We start from the raw sequence: 18682 nt of genomic DNA on the forward strand, positions 1-18682 counted from the left end.
CACGATTCATTCAGGACTATCTGTAATCATGGTAACATCCATATTACTGTAGACGTGTTTAGAAACATATGCTATTCTTATTTACAATAAAAGTAACTCCAAAATGACAATAAATTGTATACCATTCATTTCTATTGGACACAAAATAATCTGAAACACAACCAAAACAAACAGCAAATGCATCCAACAAGTTTGTAGATACACAAGCTTGATGTTATCATTGTGTGCTAGGAATATGGAACCAAATATTAAACTTTTGACTACTTTAATACACATATAATACACATGGAGGGGGGACTATGTACAAAAAGTGCTGTAATTTCTAAATGGTTCACCCGATATGGATGTAAATACCCTCAAATTAAAGCTGACAGTCTCCACTTCATCCTCATAGTCATTGTATCACATCCAAAGTGCTGGAGTACAGAGCCAAAACAACAACAAATGTGTCAATTTCCCAATACTTTTGGAGCTCACAGTACCTACTGTATTTAGCAGAGGCCAGGTACATACCTGTGAGGGAGAGTCCTGCGGCTAACCCCTGACTCTGTCTCTGTGACTCACGCCTCACTCTCTGGGGAGTTTTTTCAAAGTGGCGTTTAGGCTTTCTTCATATATTTACCGCGTTACAAAGACGCAGGAAGCTTTGAAGGCAGCCAAAGCTTCAATTACACACCATAAACAAAACGTTTTTTCCACAACGCCTAATGACCGTGGAGCCATGAGAGGGCTTCTAAACTACAGGGTTAGACACCCTACTCTGAAGTTCAGTCTGCCAGTCTCACACTTTGAAAGGGGTTACTTAAAAGACTGGGAAATTGTTTACTGATTATTATACTTTGTGACTTTGTGACCACAAACACACACCTTGACATTGTGCCATAAATCAGAACATCAAATGATTTTATCAACAGACCTTGATCTATCTAGTGTACTAGCTTTGTATTATCTGAATTGTATTCATTGACAATGTCATGTCTCCCTTGATAACAGGACAGCGTATTACACAGCATACAGACAAGCCTACAGACAAGACTACCGGACGGTTTACAAGTGCTGTCCTGGATGGTCTCAACTCAACGGAGAGGCTGGCTGCTTGTATCGTATGTCTTTCTCTTTTCTTCTATTGCGTCATATTACTGAGGTTTCCAGTGTTAAAGTATAACAACCACCTAATGTTTCAAATCAGGTTATTGTTATCAGCATACAGAATATGTTTATTAGTACAGTACAAATGTAATCTTTCTTGGGAGAATGCTCACTTACACAGGAGTCGAGGTTATACTCGATAGGCACGTGAGAGGATAGAAGGGTGCCTCAAACTCATCTCTCACCCTGGGTCAGGAGCCGCGGTAGTTGGGAAAGCATTCAGGGAGAGGTTATAAGGTCAAGAGGTACTTAGGCCATCTACTGACTGCACTGTGCAGCTGTTATGAGTCAATGTCAGGCCTTTCTCAGTGCAACAGTGTGACGTTCACAACCAACACTGGGCGAAAGCTCCAATGTGTTGAATCATGTTGAAAGCTTATAACCAACTGTTGACATTTTTGTTAAACCAGGTTTGCATTGCAATGTCTTGTTTTACATTCTACCAAAGACGCCAAGGAACTTACAGACATGTTAAAGTGTTGAGTGACCAGCAGACCTAATTCCCTATACATCTGGCTCAACTACACTTGGCTCGACAGGGCTCCTTGCGTCCTGAGATGGTGTGGGTTTCTGCAGCCAGAGAGCGAAGGCATGGCTGAACAGGTGCTCCTCATTGTTCAGTTGGGTTTGCCAATTCCAATGTGCTGAATCTTGGCTCACGCTCACATAGTCATGCACCATATTCCGAGTCAGCGGACTCAGAGGTGTGGTAGTAACTGGTGGTAAAGGTTGGAGGCTTGCACCATGGACCCGAGTAAAACTGGCTCCTGTGCCACAACTAAGGCTGCACATTTTGGGGAATATTCCGAGGTGGAAACTTTCCGTGGGACTTAACGGGAATATATGGGAATTTACAGGAATATATGCAAATTAATATTAATACCATTTAAATGTAGATGTTTTTTTTGCATTGGATAGATTTACCATATCATATGAAGACAGAAACATGAACCTTTTACCTTATCATAAGTAGACATAATTGCAAATGATTAAATCCTTCCAATAGAAATAAAAAAAGCAATTAAGTTACGAATTTCACTGTAATTAAATGAGTTGACTCTTCACATGGGATGATTTTACTGAACAACAAAGGAAAGGGAATATTGAATGATCCCCAATGATCCATTACATCTCCCAAAAATTGTTCAACATACATCTGTAAAATGGTAGTTTAGACACTAAAGCTTTGGTTGTCTTCCTCTCAGGCTTCCATGTCTTTTCCCTGGACCTCCTCAATGTCCACCTCTTGAACATCAGACTCTGAGGCCTCATCTTCACTGTCACTTTCCAAACTTGTTGAGGATGGCTCATTGTCAGGCTCAAAAAGCCTCAAATTTGCCCAGAAGGCCACCAATTTTCAACCCTTGTATTGGTCAGCTTGTTGCGTGCTTTGGTATGTGTGTTCCCAAACAAGGACCAGTTGCTCTCTGAGGCGGCTGATGTTGGTGGGATTTGGAGGATGATGGAGGAAACAGGGGAAAGAGCCTAAGATCCCCAAAGTCCCTTCCACCAGGTGGCTGATGAAATATGTTGGCATGACTGCCATATTGGTATCTCCATCCCAAAGCTCTTGCTTGGAAGTGTACTTCGCCAGACTGCCAAGAACCTTGCCCTCATCCAGGCCAAGGTGGCGAGACACAGTAGTGATGACACCATAGCCCTTGTTGATCTCTGCACCAGACAGGATGCTGTTGTACCCCAGCATACTTGGGGTCCAACATGTACGCTGCAGCGTGTATGGGCTCCAGGCAGAAGTTTTCACGCTTTCTGATGTATTTCAGAACTGCAGTTTACTCTGCTTGGAGCAACAGTTGGGCAGGGGTAAGTGGGCAGGGCAGTACGGATTTATTCTCTTACATCTGCAAGCTGAGTCTGAACATCAGACAGGATGGCATTTTCTCCCTCAATCCGTTCAATGGCTACTGCTATAGGTTTCAGGAGTTTCAGGCTGCTTATCACTCTCTCGCAAAATACATAATCTTGGAGGATTCTCTTGATGGGGCTGTCCATATCGGCAGACAGTGATATGGCCATTTATTGGAGAGACTCTTTCCCCTCTAGGAGACTGTCAAACATGATGACAACATGATGGGGGTGATGTGAGGGTAGGACTCCCTACTTTAGACCAAGCAGCCTTCATGTTCGCAGCATTGTCTGTCACCAGTGCAAATATCTTCTGTGGTCCATCACTGATGACTGCCTTGAGCTCATCTACAATGTAGAGACCAGTGTGTCTGTTGTCCCTTGTGTCTGTGCTCTTGTAGAATACTGGTTGAGGGGTGGAGATGATGTAGTTAATTATTCCTTGCCACGAACATTCGACCACCCATCAGACATGATTGCAATACAGTCTGCTTTCTCTATGATCTGCTTGACCTTCATTTGAACGCTGTTGAACTCTGCATCCAGCAAATATGTAGATAAAGCATGTCTGGTTGGAGGGGTGTATGCTGGGCGAAGAACATTCAGAAATCCTTTCCAATAGACATTGCCTGTGAGCATCAGAGGTGAACCAGTTTCATACACAGCTCGAGCAAGACATTCATCAGCATTTCTCTGACTACGTTCCTCCATTGAGTCAAGAAAACTTCTGATTCCAGGATGACCATGAGCTGTTGCTATCAATAAAGTTTCTTAGTCATAATTTTCACCTCGAATAGAAGTAGAGGGGCTTTTGTCAGAGGTTGCTTGTTGTGAGCGCTGAGGGAACTTTATGCACTTGGCCAGATGATTCTGCATCTTTGTTGCATTCTTCATATATGATTTGACACAGTATTTGCAAATATACACAGTGTCATGCCCTGATCTGTTTCACCTGTCTTTGTGCTTGTCTCCACCCGCTCCAGTTGTCGCCCATCTTTCCCATTATCCCCTGTGTACTTATACCTGTGTTTTCTGTTTGTCTGTTGCCAGTTCGTCTTGTTTGTCAATCTTACCAGCGTTCGTCCTGTCAGCTCTTGTCTTTTTCCCTGCCTCTCCTGCCTGTCCTGACCTTGTACCCGCCCGCCTGACCACTCTGTCTGTCCCGGACCTTGAGCCTGCCAGCCGTCCTGTACATTTGTCCCACCTATGGATTATTGACCTCTGCCTACCCTGACCCTGAGCCTGCCTGCCGTCCGGTCTGCACTTGGATCTTACCTTGACTCCTGATACACAGCTTTTCTTTCTACATTAGCTGTAGTGAAATGTCTCCACACATCAGATAGTGCCCGTGGCATTTCCTGTAAAGATTGGATTTTATTTTTATTGTTAACAAATACAATTCCTTGTACAGATAAATAGTTAAGCAGTTAAATTGAACAACTCCTTTGTAAGATAAATGTTTTAAAATTAAACATGTATGGAAACAGGTGAATTAACACTCCTCAGTTAGCAGGCTCAATTAAGCTAAAACCCACATGGTAGCAAAAACTAACTAGCATAAATTGTTAACAAGTTAGAAATGATTTAAACACACTTTGCTGTAGGCTACTATTTATTAGTGAACCAAAAATCATGTATGTCATATAAAATATATTCACACCGCCCAGTATTGTAATCAAAACTTACCAGAAAGCATGAAGTCCTTGGCTCAGACAGTGTAGTAGTGGGGCCTCAATAGCATCTCATTAGTGTGCAAGATCTTGAGAATCAGATGTACATGTGATTGAAGACTGCACTGTACATGTGATGGAAGAATGCAGAGGTTTGCAATTCCATTGAATGGTGGATAGTTTAACCAAAATATGCCACCAGACCTATATGCCACCAAAAAAATTTCACTGTTATAAGCTAACTTTTTGGATGAATTTAAGTAAAATACCCCAAATTCCCTGGCTTAACTTCCCTTGGAAAATTTCCGGGAAAATTCCAGAAATGTATTAGAAAGTTTCTGACCCTTTGCAACCCTAATCACAACCAACCAACCAACCAACCAACCAGTGGTGACCTGTCATTCAGTGCAGGTGAGGCAGAACCCCACCTATTTTGAACTCCAACTGTTTAGCTAATACATAGTACCAGACACAGCTACTCATTCAAGGGTTTTTCTTTAGTTGTACTATTTTCTACATTGTAGAATACTAGTGAAGACATCAAAACTATGAAATAACACATATGGAATCATGTAGTAACCAAAAAAGTGTAAAACAAATCAAAATATATTTCATATTTTAGATTCTTCGAAGTAGCCACCCTTTGCCTTGATGACAGCTTTGCACACTCTTGGCATTCTCTCAGATTCACCTGGAATGCTTTACCAACAGTCTTGAATGAGTTCCCACATATGCTGAGCATTTGTTGGCTGCTTTTCCTTCACTCTGCGGTCCAACTCATCCCACACCATCTCAATTGGGTTGAGTTCGGGTGATAGTGGAGGCCAGGTCATCTGATGCAGCGCTCATTAACTCTCCTTCTTGGTCAACTAGCCCTTACACAGCCTGGAGGTGTGTTGGGTCATTGTCCTGTTGAAAAACAAATGATAGTCCCAAACCGGATGGGTGCTGCCATTAAGTTACATTAGAAGTACCCATCCAAATTACGTCAAATCACATTATATCTACAGTAGCTTTGATTGGACTGTCAAGATCATACTTTCAAAATCTTAGATGGAGGCTAGCAGTCATCATCATGAATCAAGTCGACAATATACCGGCAAATCCTTTTCAATCATTGTCATATGAAGAGAAATTACGAAGAGAAATTATAGATAAAATGTATCGGTGCTCATTACATTACACAACAAGTTGGAAATCACAAATTCAACAATGAGTGGTTTGGAAGGAATCGGTGGCTAACTGCAAGTAATTGTAAAGCAATCGCTAGCCAGCTATTCAGTGGATTGGGGGTGTGGTTCATGTCTGGGTTTAAGGGTCTCTTTTCCAAGCTTAAAAGGATAAACATTCAATGCCATGGGCGAGAAGAAGTTGAATACATTGGCCATGCTGTCATTCCAGCATGACTTCTGCCGCGTTCAAAACAACTGGAAACTCGGAACTGGGAAATCTCAGACTTCAGTGAGTTGAAGACAACTGTGAACTGGGAAAAAACAAGCTCCGACTGGGAAAATGCATTTTAAACAGTCATCCAATTCAGAAATCCAAGTCTGGAACCCAACCTAAAGATCACTAACGTCATGATTCGACCTTGTTTTTTTTACGAGTTCACAGTTGTCTTGAGAGCTCCATAAATCTAGAGAATGCCAGACTTTGATGACAAAGTTTGATGACAAAATGTTTCCCATGAAGGACCGCTGTGCCACCTTCATGTTCAACAAGGTGAGTACAAACATGTATTGTATGCTGCTGCATAAATTATGTAATATCCCACGGAGATATGTATACTGTAGCTAAGAAAGCAATACTAAGTAAATGTTTTGTAGTAAACTGTTAGTAGCCCATGTATCTCACCCTAATATTTTGGTCGATTTCCCCCTCATAATTTAGCCTACTGTTCTGACTTGGTGGTTTGCATGTAGTCTATAGCCTGTTTAAGAGAAGTATTATCATCGAATATTGTAAGAGCTTTCATTGCCTGCTTATATGAGCCCTTTATTTATCCTGCGGTTCTGACTTGGTGTACAGTGAGAATACTGTAAGAACAGCCTATGTTCTGAATTCTGTCGCTGTACATTTCAAAAGTGCTGAATAAATAGTTGTATTGACTTTGTCTGTCCTAGCTCGCTCAATGTTGCCTCTTATACACTGCCAGATAAGGCTCTGATAGCCATGTGTACCGGTGGTAAGGTTTTGGGACTGCTGTTGTGACTCTGCTGTTTGGACAGCTTTATGTAGGTCTTAACAGTGTGTGGGCACCGTTTGTCACCGTTATAGTCCAATTAAAGTATTGTTTAATGTTGCTGTCATGCATCATTTTTTTGTGTGGGGGGGGGATTTGCATGCTTAAATTGCTACTGCAACCAACCCTCGTCTAGGGGCAAGAAACAATGACTATCAACCCAGAATAGAGAGCCTAACTGCAAATGAACAGAAAATAGTCAAGAAGAAAACATTACAATGAGTCTAAAGAGAATCTCCCCAAATCTAATCCTTTGATGATGGATGGGAGGGTTATGGGGATCTGCTGGGCTAGGTGCCACGGTAACAGGAGAGCACAGTTTCTCTAGGGCAGTGGCTGAGGCTGGGTTAGCTCTGTTGCTGAGGCTGCATGAGGTGGGCAAGGGGCATAAGACTGGGGCTGGGGGTGAGTCTGCTGCTGGGCCTTGTGCTGAACATCTCTGTGTGGACAGGCTTATCCCCAAGCCAGTGAGACCTGGCAGGGCCCTTTGATGGGATTTTACAGCCTATGATCGGCATTGCGTAACCTGCATACTTCAGAGAGCATCCCTGGCAAAGCCCCCGTAAACAGCGTAGGCATCACTATCCCTACCAGTCTTCATCCCCTGTATCCAGGCCCCGGGACCACCCTGTATGCTGTATCTAACCTCCTCTCACGCCCGTGGAGCATGCTAATGTCTGGGACAGGCGCTGGTGGGAAGAGGCTGGGATGGGCCGAGGGGGCAAGAGATGATCCCCTGGATGTGCCTTTCAGCAGGGTCTCATTATGGGGTCCATGCTTTCCTCAAAGACCTCTTTGTCTCTGGTTAGAATGTTACAGTATTAAATTATCCAGGGAAGCATTAGGCTGTCTGCTCAACCTCTGAGATTTGGTTTGTTTTAAAACACCACACAAAGAAACATCTTAACAGGCATTCCCCAGCGCTGCCCGGTGTCTCCCTCACTAAGTCGCAGGGTTTTGTTTTTCTTCTGCGTGACAATGTCGGCTCTCTTCGACGCATGGCTATGCTTTTATCTCCGTAACTTAAGACACGGCAGCACTTTGAGACGGGAAAAACTAATCACCCTTTTCTCTGAGCCATTGAACCAGGATAAAAGGAAGCTCACACCACAATCCACCCTCTCTCGCTCTCACACACTTAGGCCTGTGCTATCTCCAGTGTTCTTCATTCAACACAATTCAATCTATAGGACAGTGCATTTGACATCCAAGGAGACAGATCAGCTTTTTAGCAGAAACCGTAAAACATACAGCTTTTGTAAAGCCTCTGAAAACCCCAGAGATTGAAATGAGAATGTTGTGCATTAAGATAGTGATTTAGTGTCTGGCATCTGTGAGATGTGTGTGTGCATGCATGTGTGTGTGTGGTGCGGGTTCCTCTACTCTAATAAAAAGTGAATGTAAGCTAATTAGACTAATGACCAGTGGTTATTGTGAGACAATTGAGCGGAATGAAGTCCCATCATGGAGAAAAACAGCCAGGTACAGTGATGAGCAGTCATGCTAACAGCCCCCTTTCCAACCCTCTGTCTATCCCCCTCTCTCTTCTCCTTTTGGCTTACTTCTATCGTCCTCCTTCTCTCCCCATCTCTCGCCCATATACAGTCCAGCTGTTCATTTTCCCTGTGGGCATCTTTCGACTTGCTGGCTCCACTTGTTGAGTTCTCCCTCATCCTCTGCTAAGAGATACTCTTATTTTGTCATATTTAAGGATTGAGAATTGTAAAACATTTGAAATATTTTGGTTTATTGTCACGGCTCCTGCTCTGTCCCTCTCCTTCCTCCCTTTTCCTAGTCATTCTATTCCCTGCCTTCTAATCCTGATTTCAGATAGTGTGGGACAAGCATCCTATTGACATGACATAGTTGGGATTCTTAGACTGAAGTATCAGATGGCAGATGGTAGCCATTGCATGTAATCAAAGTTAAAGTGCAGACCTAATGGATTTAGAAGACATCCTCTTTGTCCAGTACATGCGTTAAAACCCAACATTTCGGTTGCATAGGCCTGTTTTGACTGAGAATCCTGTAGTGGTGTAATCAATAGGAACCTTTCCCACAAGGAGTGGGATCTGTGCACACTGACATGTGTTCTAACTGATTTGAATTCCATTTGCCACTGTTTTTCCAAGTCAAGTGCACATGGAAGTGCATGCAAATGCTTCATTTGGTTCATCCATTGAAATAGGTTTCTTTTTGTGTTTTTGAAAAGCACCAATTGGCTTGATGACTAACTGACTCTCCTGAGGGTTAAAGTCCTTATTTTGGTTCAATCCCAATCCCAATTAATTGATGACAAGCCTTGTTTTCCACAATGGCTGTACTGGTGGCGGTACTTGCTAATGGTGCTTCTTGAGACTTCCGTCCACATCTCCATTCTAAGGTCCATTCAAAAAGCTAAGTGTTTATCCCCAGCGAGTGGACGCTGGCTGGAGAGTGGACTGGGACGGTCAAGAGTGGAAGCGGGCAGTTATGTTGATTGATGGCCACAATTAGTTTTGTGACAAGGGATGAAGAGCAGGGACAATGGCGCCACCAGTTTGAGCCCTCGTTAACTGCTGAATGGGAACTGGCCCCCTTTTGTGGCGGGAAAGACCAGGCTGGAGGATGTACACTTGAAGCAGGCCCAGTAACGGGACGAGGAGATTGGCTGTCCATGGGTGGTCTTTGTGTCTGTGTGGAGAAACACTGCATCCTGGGAACAGCTATGTCACTGGTTAAAGACATAAACAAACGTGCATAAACAAGCATGGCATGGTGTCTCAGTGTCACAGGGACCAAGCTGTAACGCTCAATGAGTGAATGTGTGTGGAGTCAGGCGCAGAGAGCAAAGGATGCGGGAAAAAACACGCTTTAATGTCCAAAAAATCACAGGGACAAAATAGTATACCCAAACACAGGTGTAACTATAAAACAAAATAGTACCCTATTGTAAAATACTAGGACAGCGAGAAAACCCAACAAAACACTAACCACTCTCACAAATACAGAATCACCCACCACAACAGGACCAAGCGTCGTGGTGACAGGCAGCGGCAGCAGGAGCAGCGTAATCCAGATTTCTGGACATGGGAGGAGATATTGGATGGAAAAGGACCCTGGGCACAGCCTGGAGAATATCGCCGCCCCAAAGAAGAGCTGGAGGCGGAGAAGGCGGTAGGAGACCTGTGCCAACTTCCTGTGCTTACCAGGGGGCTAGAGAGACCGAGCAGGCACCGTGTTATGCTGTGAAGCGCATGGTGTCCCAGTGCGGGTGCATAGCCCGGTGCGGTACATACCAGCTCCACGTATAGGCCGGGCTAGAGTGGGCATCGAGCCAAGTGCCATGAAGCCGGCTCTACGCATCTGGTCTCCAGTGCATCTCCTTGGGCCGGCTTACATGGCACCAGCCTTGCGCATGGGGTCCCCGGTTCGCCTGCATAGCCCAGTGCGGGCTATTCCACCTCGCCGCACTGACAGGGCGTCCGGGAGCATTCAACCAGGTAAGGTTGGGCAGGCTCGGTGTCCGGTGGCAGCCCCCCGCACCAGGCTGTCTCTCCGTCTCATCCCTACAGGTGCTCCCACCTGTCCAGTGCTGCCGGAGCCTTCCTCTCCAGCGCTGCCGGAGTCTCCCGCCTGTCCGGCGCTGCCAGAGCTTTCCTCCTCTCCAGCGCTGCCGGAGTCTCCCGCCTGTCCGGCGCTGTCGGAGTCTCCCGCCTGTCCGGCGCTGCCGGAGTCCCTCGGCCCAGAGGCGCTAGAGCTTCCGCCCCTCTGTCCCGAGCTGCCCCTCTGTCCCGAGCTGCCCCTCTGTCCAGTGGGGTCATTTAGAAGGGTCGCCGTGGTTAGGAGGCCACGGAAGCGGACAATAAGTCGGACTAAGACTATGGTGAAGTGGGGGCCACGTCCAGCACCAGAGCCGTCACCGCGGACAGATGCCCACCCAGACCCTCCCCAATAGGTTCAGGTTTTGCGGCCGGAGTCCGCACCTTGGGGAGGGGTACTGTCACACCCTGACCATAATTTGCTTTGTATGTTTCTATGTTTTGTTTGGTATGGGTGTGATCTGAGTGGGCATTCTATGTTGTGTGTCTAGTTTGTCTGTTTCTGTGTTTGGCCTGATATGGTTCTCAATCAGAGGCAGGTGTTAGTCATTGTCCAAACACCAAACAGGTAGCTGGGTGTTGGGTGTTGTGGGTGATTGTCTCCTGTGTCAGTGTTTGTACCACACGGGACTGGTTTTGGGTTTTCACATTTATTGTTTTGTAGTTTGTTCATGTATAGTTTTTCTTATTTAAAAAACATGAACTTCAACCACGCTGCGTATTGGTCCGCCTCTCCTTCGACGGAAGAACACAAGCTTACACAAGTGTCAAATGTGTCAAATGTACCACAAATATTCTCCTCCACCCATGTGAGTCTAGTACTGGTTATCTTGACACAAGATGTGATGTGACCGACGCTCGCAGACAGTGAGACATTCTGATTCATTCAGTTTAGCCACCAGGTTTTTCCACTTCACATGCAGTCTGCATATCCTACCTTAAGAGATTTCCCTATTCAGAGAAATCAATCAAATACATACTAAGATAAGTGATTTAGGATACAGGCTTGAAATATTTTAATGGTAAATGACAAGAGATTTTATGCAAAGCATGGATAATTACACATTTTTGGAATCCCCTGGAACCATTTCTGAGTGACATTTAAAGTTGTTCTGATGATGAGGACCATCTGACAGTGCTGCCCCTGGCCTGGCTCCTGTGAGAACCCTTTGCTTTGGCACATGTATCTGCAAAGCAGAACATGTCTTGCTGCCTCAAACTACAGTGCTGCGCTACGTGCGTACCGATTACTAACCCAAACAGTTGGCGGCTGGGGCTTTTGTGCCTAACAATTACTGTAAGTCTGCTCCCCCTCTTTCTCACTCTGGGCGTTAAACAGATCGACACAGCCTAAACAAGCAGAGCCTTATCGTAGACTATAGAGAGAAACTGCCAATGATGTGATGTGTAGGCCCTGTCAGAGGCTGAGCTGGTGACACCTGCTCCTTGGACTCCAGCGTCCATCCGGTAGCGGTGCGACTCACTGACCTCCCTCTGTGGGCTCTATTTGAGCAAACCTAATGCAATGGTAAACCATACCGCTTATAGGTTGAGGGGTGTGTCAAACTTTTGTGCTATTTTCACAACCGGAAGTATGGATGCAGTAGCTGGCGGTGGTGCGAAAGGGCTGGGTTTTGATTAATGAACAAGTTGTGGGTGTGTTGAGGCTTGGTCCCTCACTGGCCAATCAGAACGTGCTCCATGCCTAATTATGTGGTTGCTTCAAGTTATATATTTACAGTCTTTCATGTATTGCGTTGTCATCAACTCTGATTCTAATGTTAGACCATTGTAGTCTAGTTCGTTAAATAGCCTGCCGCATATTTGCTAAATACTGTATGTTGAACATGTTTGCAGTCCACATTGTTGTAATTGCTTTTCTTCAATATGGAAATACTTTGTTAAACATAGGCTATAGAATTCACACTGATATACGGCCTAGGCCTACTGTATATTATAGTCTGGACATGGACATGCCAAATGTAGTCAATAAGCACAATTAAATTCAGTAGGCTATTGATAAGGCCTAGAAAAACTGTATAATTTAAATCAAAACTAAACAACACATTATTTTAAACAGTGTTAATACAGTTACATGCACCATAATTGCTCCCCGTGGGCAGGCAGGGTAGGCTTGGTTTTTATGCAAATTAAACAAAATTGGGGGAAACCAATAGTTGTTTGTTTGTTTCAAAATACGAGATTCACCAGCACAAAATGCGCATTTACTATTAACTGTGTTACCGTTAAGACCTGCTTTCTGTGGGTCTTAAAACTTCCAATTAGCACTGCACGAAATTGTCACTTTTGCGGTGGTTTTTAGGGTCACACCTCAACTATTGGAACCGAGAGTTGGAACCCAAATTATTTTCCAATTGTTCCTTTCCGAACAGAACCCCTTCTTTTTTTTGTTCCGTTCCACTGTTCTGACAAGCATAATAAAGTTCTGAACCGTGGGATCTGTTCATATGGTTCCTTTTCATACATGTTTTATTAACTGTAAAATCAACATTGTTTTTACATTTAGCTCATTGTTTTTACATTTAGCTCATTGTTTTTACATTTAGCTCGTTGTTTTTACATTTAGCTCATTGTTTTTACATTTAGCTCATTGTTTTTACATTTAGCTCATTGTTTTTACATTTAGCTCATAGTTTTTTCCTAATTTACCCCAATAATTAGCACCGATAGAGCAGCTTGCTATGAAACAGGAAAACTGCTTGTTAAACGTATTTAATTGGTCAGATATGTGCAGGGTCTCCAGATTTGAAAATAACGGTTCTGTTCTGGAACAGTAGAGATCACTTTGTTTCTGTTCTGGTTCTGTTCCTCTAAATGTTTTGTTATTTTCTGGTTTTCTGGTTATTTTCTGTTCCCTCAACCGGTTCCAACCCCTGATTGCCACCCCTCCCACCTCAGCGCAAGCGAGCTGATGTTAGTCAGGTAAATTGCTGAACCTGGCATTAGGGCTGGAAAATACCAGTGCGCCAGTTTTTACATGACGAAATTGCAAACTGACGTGAGCTTTACACTTGCGCCTCCTTAACGAAAATAGAGCCCTCTGTCTCTGTGGAAGCAGATAATCCCCTCAGACAAGGTGTCTTTGTTACAGAGTGAAGGCAATCACAGAGACAGATGAGAGTGAGTCTTACGCCGTTCGCCACACTGCACGGCAAGTTAAGGAATTATTTCAAGGGAGATTAAGCAGTGTAAGGGGCAAGGAGTGGGCAACAAGGGCGAGCCAAAAATGCCCTCCCTAGTTAGCTGCCAAAAAGTCTATGTCTACCATTTATGGAGGGGGAAAAAGACAATCCTCTTGTTTGCCTTGTGGCATTTTGAAAACTTCAGGTTTGTTTGACCCCTTGTTTCCTTGCCAGTGGTTTTCTCAGGTCATTAAAGAAGTGGCTACTTGTTAAACATAAAATAATGTTGCTTCCTATAGTCATGTAATTTTGCTCTCAGCACCTCATAGCCTGGTCAGAACAGCAGTAATCCTACTGTACGCTGTACTATAGATACAGCAGAACAGTGTGTGGGGACATGAAAGTCACTTTACGATTAGATTACAGGGATATACAGTCATTGATTTCACAGCAGGTTCCCGCCAGGTCTGCTGGGCCAGCCTCTTACTAACTTGCATTGCAGGTGGTTAGAGTACTTCCAATGGAGATCGGTGACAGAACCATCTGTTTTCTTTAGATGAATTGTCCCATCTCTGTCTCCTCTCCTGCTGATGTCACCCACCTGTGGGATGTGAGTGAGATGAATGGCTGCTCATTATGAAGCTGTCCGGAATTGAGAGGAGCTGCTGTTTCTATGACACACGGCAGCTAATAGCTAGAGAAACCACCTGTCGAGATGACGACATAAAATTACATATTGGACATAATTTGGTTTTAATCATTTTTCGAGGAAGGTATTTATAGACTGCCAAACCCTTTTCTCCTTTTGTTGTCGCTAAAAAAAAACTTGAATATCTTGTCAATCATTTTTATTGCTAATGTTGAACTGTGCACTACCTCGGATCTTTGGCTGGTATGTCATTACAACTAATAACGGGCTCATATATGGCTTCAAAAAGGAGAGGGATTGTAAATTGGTCTTCCAGTTGCCAATTGGATTAGATGAGCAATGAAATGCATTTTGGTAGACACTGCATCTCTACACCTGAGGAGGGATGGGATGAGAGCGGGCATTCCTGACATGATTAGGTGACTTTACATCTCTGTCTGAGCCTAATTCCTGCCACTGCCAATATGGGTGTGAGAAAACACAAGCGTCAATCCTTCTAAGACTACACCCTGCTTAACGCATGCATGCATGCACACACACACACATACACACATACACACACACACACGCACACACACGCTTGGAGGTGAAGGAGACATAGAATGTGAGTTATGTGACTGTATGGAATGCGATGCCTACACCTCTGTGCTGGATTCACGTGGCTTGGCTACCCAGTGGTTTGAGGTGTTTTCTTATTCCCCCCTAGATTCCACAAATTTCACACGTCTTAATGAGAGAAGGAATTTGACTCTGGGGATTTAACCATTCTCTGTCCTAGATTGATTCACCCTGTGGTTCTCTGCCTCATCTTACACTAATACTACTGGATGCATGATCTTTGTCTGTGTGGAGACATGGGCCATATGTTCAGTTTAAGGGCAGATCGCTATGTGACCTTACTATACCAGTTTTGATAGATGGTCATATGGTATTACATGAGAACTATCCTGCGTAAGATCCTTACACATGCCAGTGAGAGAGAGATGGGGGTGGGGGGTTGACTACTGTATGTCCTTTAGCAAAGATGTAGCCTGTTTATCTCACTCAGGGATAAATCATCTCAGCTGATTCACCCCCCCCCCCCCCCCCCACTCAGATGAAGGGTTTTTCACCGGGCAATGTGCCTGACATCCACCCTCCTTCTTTAAGAGAGCTAACTGGTGGAGGGAGCCCTTTTAGTGTGGTTTGTTTAACATCAGGAGCATTAAACTCCCTTTGCAATCTGGTGTTAACAGGGTGCTGACGAGGCCCTGATAGAATGAGGTCAAACTGCCCTGAACTGCAAATGTTGACATCCTGTGACAGCACCCAGGTGTTTCTGCTCCTCTCATCTCTTCTCTTTCTTTCTCTCCATCTCTCACCCTGTCCATCCTATCCCGGTGCTGTTCTCCAGCGGTGTGCAGCTACGGCGTGTGCTTCAACGGGGGCCAGTGTCAGGAGAGATCCCGCTCCAGCTCCCAGCTCTGTGATTGTCCTGCTGGCTTCAATGGGCCCAGTTGTCAGTATGGTGAGTACAGCACTCTCTGTTTAATGTAGTTCATACAGTATGTCCTGCTGTTCCTGTCTGTGTCTGTATGTATCTCTGGCCCCCCTCCATCTACTTCCATTATACAAGCCCTGTTGAACTACTTCTACCTTATCACTAGCAGACAGCATTTACAGTATCACTCTGTGCTATAATAACAGTGCTTCACACACAGTGGATTAATAGGCAGTAGTAAGTAGAGCAGGCATCTTATGAGCAGGGAAACTGAAAATCGATTGAAAAAGAGAGCAGTTTGTCAATTGATTAAAAACACATTTCTGTTTATTTGACCTCAGATAAGTGTTATTATATCAACCCAATCTCTTCGCATTCTCACTGAACTCAACTTGAGGGATCACATTTCCCTACGAATGAATGGGAATCTCCTTACATCAACAGTTGCCATGTTGCCATTATGTTATCAGCAGCAGTTGTGGAAGTCAAGCCGTCAAAGCAGTGCGTTAGAGTGGAGGATGTTGTTGTTTTTCTGACCACTACGCACGACAGGAAATTCCTTCAAGAGCTTGGCTTTCACCAGAGTCTCCTGTCTCTCATACAGTCTATGGCTTCTCAGACACCCTAGATTGGTAGCCAACATCGGCACTCCCCCAAGTTCAAAGGTACAGCAAGTGGAGAACAATAGGAGTCCCCTTTATGAAGTGCCCTAACAAGACCCAGCCCAGTCTGTCTGGGATCTCACAGCTCTCTCACAAGATGTTAAACACGCCAACAACAGATGACAATCACACAGGGCTTTCCTCTGATGGGGCAGGTCCAGTACTGATATACTTACTGCAAGCTGTCTACGATGGCTGATCTGATAGCTTCCATCTGTCTGTCTGCTTAAGCTGGAGACTCTGGGAACACACATTCTCAATGAGGTGTGAGCACAGCTGGAGACCATTTGGTGGGTGCTGTCACAGGGCTGAGAGGGACTGAGGTGGTCTGTGGAATATACAGGGCACGCACACACGCACACGCTGTATTCAAAGCCCATTGAGATATTCTGCCTGGTAACCAGAAGGTTGCTAGTTCAAACCCCCGAGCTGACAAGGTACAAATCTGTCATTCTGCCCCTGAACAGGCAGTTAACCCACTGTTCCTAGGCCGTCATTGAAAATAAGAATTTGTTCTTAACTGACTTGCCTAGTTAAATAAAGGTAAAATAAAATAAAATAAAGATGACCTCTCAAAGGTCTTTAAGGGTCCAGGGTTAACATCCTACATAGTGGTCACAGCTAGATTGCATCTAAAGAACAGTGAAAAGTACCAGTACAGCATAGACATCTATGTGCTTTGATGTGGTTGTTCAGTGTGAGAGGAGATACAGGCCTCCTGTGATCCTCCCTGTAGCTGCTCATCCGTTAGCCAGACCTGGACTCTGCATCCCAGAGGGCTGTGGTGAGAACGCATACCTCGCTGACAGACATGATATATTATGGGATGAAGTGTGGAGGCGAGGACCCAGCCCTGCTCCCTTTATCCCAGGGCTCTCACTCCACAGCTACCTGACAGAGAAAGGAGAGCCTGCTGTTGAAGACCTGACCCCTTTGTGAAAATGATCCTGGAGAAGGCAGACAATCCAAATCCCATCTTTCAACCTGCTCTGTCTCTTTGTTTGATCAAGCTATTCTGAGCTCAGCCATGTTCTGTGATTTCACTGAAATACACTCACTGCTTAGTGTCTTTCCTGTCTCTGTGATGGCCAGACATTTTTTTTTACTCTTCAGCTCTGAGAACAAGGTTGTAGACTGTGAGGGGCCCTCATTAAAAAAATATATATATTTCACCTTTATTTAACCAGGTAGGCTAGTTGAGAACAAGTTCTCATTTACAACTGCGACCTGGCCAAGATAAAGCAAAGCAGTTCGACACATACAACAACACAGAGTTACACATGGAATAAACAAACATACAGTCAATAATACAGTGTGTGCAAATGAGGTAGGATAAGGGAGGAACGGCAATAAATAGGCCATGGTGGCAAAGTAATTACAATATAGCGATTAAACACTGGAATGTAACGGTAGATAAGACTGGAGAGTGTGTATTTTGTGTGTTGGATGTATGAGTAAATGGTTAGCCTGGTGTGAAGCAGCGTGTCACTTGCCTTGCCCTTAAACATCAGGAAATAATCAACTCAGGCCATTCACAGAGACTTACTGGGGATCCCCTGCTGCTCTCTCTCCGTCTGTCAGCCTCTCTGTTTAACGTCAGAGGAGACACCAGCAGCTAGCTAGCTATCCCCCCTCCAGCTCCCCTTCCTCCCCTTCCTCACACACACGTAAAGACTTGCCGCCATTGTTCAGGGTGGTGAGTGATAGCTGTCGTCAATGGGCACCCAGGGTCCTACTGTAGCTGAAGACCCCCGTCCTACTATTAGGCTATTACCACATGAATGGAGTGGCAGTTATATTGCCATGTGATTGGCACCGAATGGACCACTGGCCTAGGTGCGTGCACCACAACTGGTTCTGGCTGACCTAAAGCAACCCCTACAGTGGCAGGAGTTCTACATGAAGAGTTTCTTTACAAAATGCTATATATCCATTTTCAGAAATGTTGGTAAATTAGCTTTTATTTCTTAAAGAACTTCATCATGGCATGGGGTTGTTCAATGACATGCATACTATAGTTTTGGCAAGTCGGTTAGGACATCTACTCTGTGCACGACACAAGTACATTTTCCAACAATTGTTTACAGACAAATTATTTCACTTATAATTCACTGTATCACAATTCCAGTGGGTCAGAAGTTTACATACACTAAGTTGACTGTGCCTTTAAACAGCTTAGAAAATTCTAGAAAATAATGTCATGGCTTTAGAGGCTTCTGATCATTTGAGTCAATTGGAGGTGT

At 44.4% G+C, this 18682-nt stretch overlaps 1 protein-coding gene across 1 annotated transcript in view; it reads left to right on the forward strand.

Annotated features, from left to right (window-relative positions):
* Nucleotides 1–18682, forward strand: part of LOC109891540 (multiple epidermal growth factor-like domains protein 6) — an 85307-nt gene that overhangs the window by 5753 nt on the left and 60872 nt on the right. The window contains 2 exon segments of the mRNA XM_031825105.1: nucleotides 994–1103; nucleotides 15691–15804. Coding sequence (XP_031680965.1) covers nucleotides 994–1103; nucleotides 15691–15804 — 224 coding nt within the window.

Source organism: Oncorhynchus kisutch, linkage group LG5 (genome assembly GCF_002021735.2).
Source record: "Oncorhynchus kisutch isolate 150728-3 linkage group LG5, Okis_V2, whole genome shotgun sequence".
NCBI classification, from domain to species: Eukaryota; Metazoa; Chordata; class Actinopteri; order Salmoniformes; family Salmonidae; genus Oncorhynchus; species Oncorhynchus kisutch.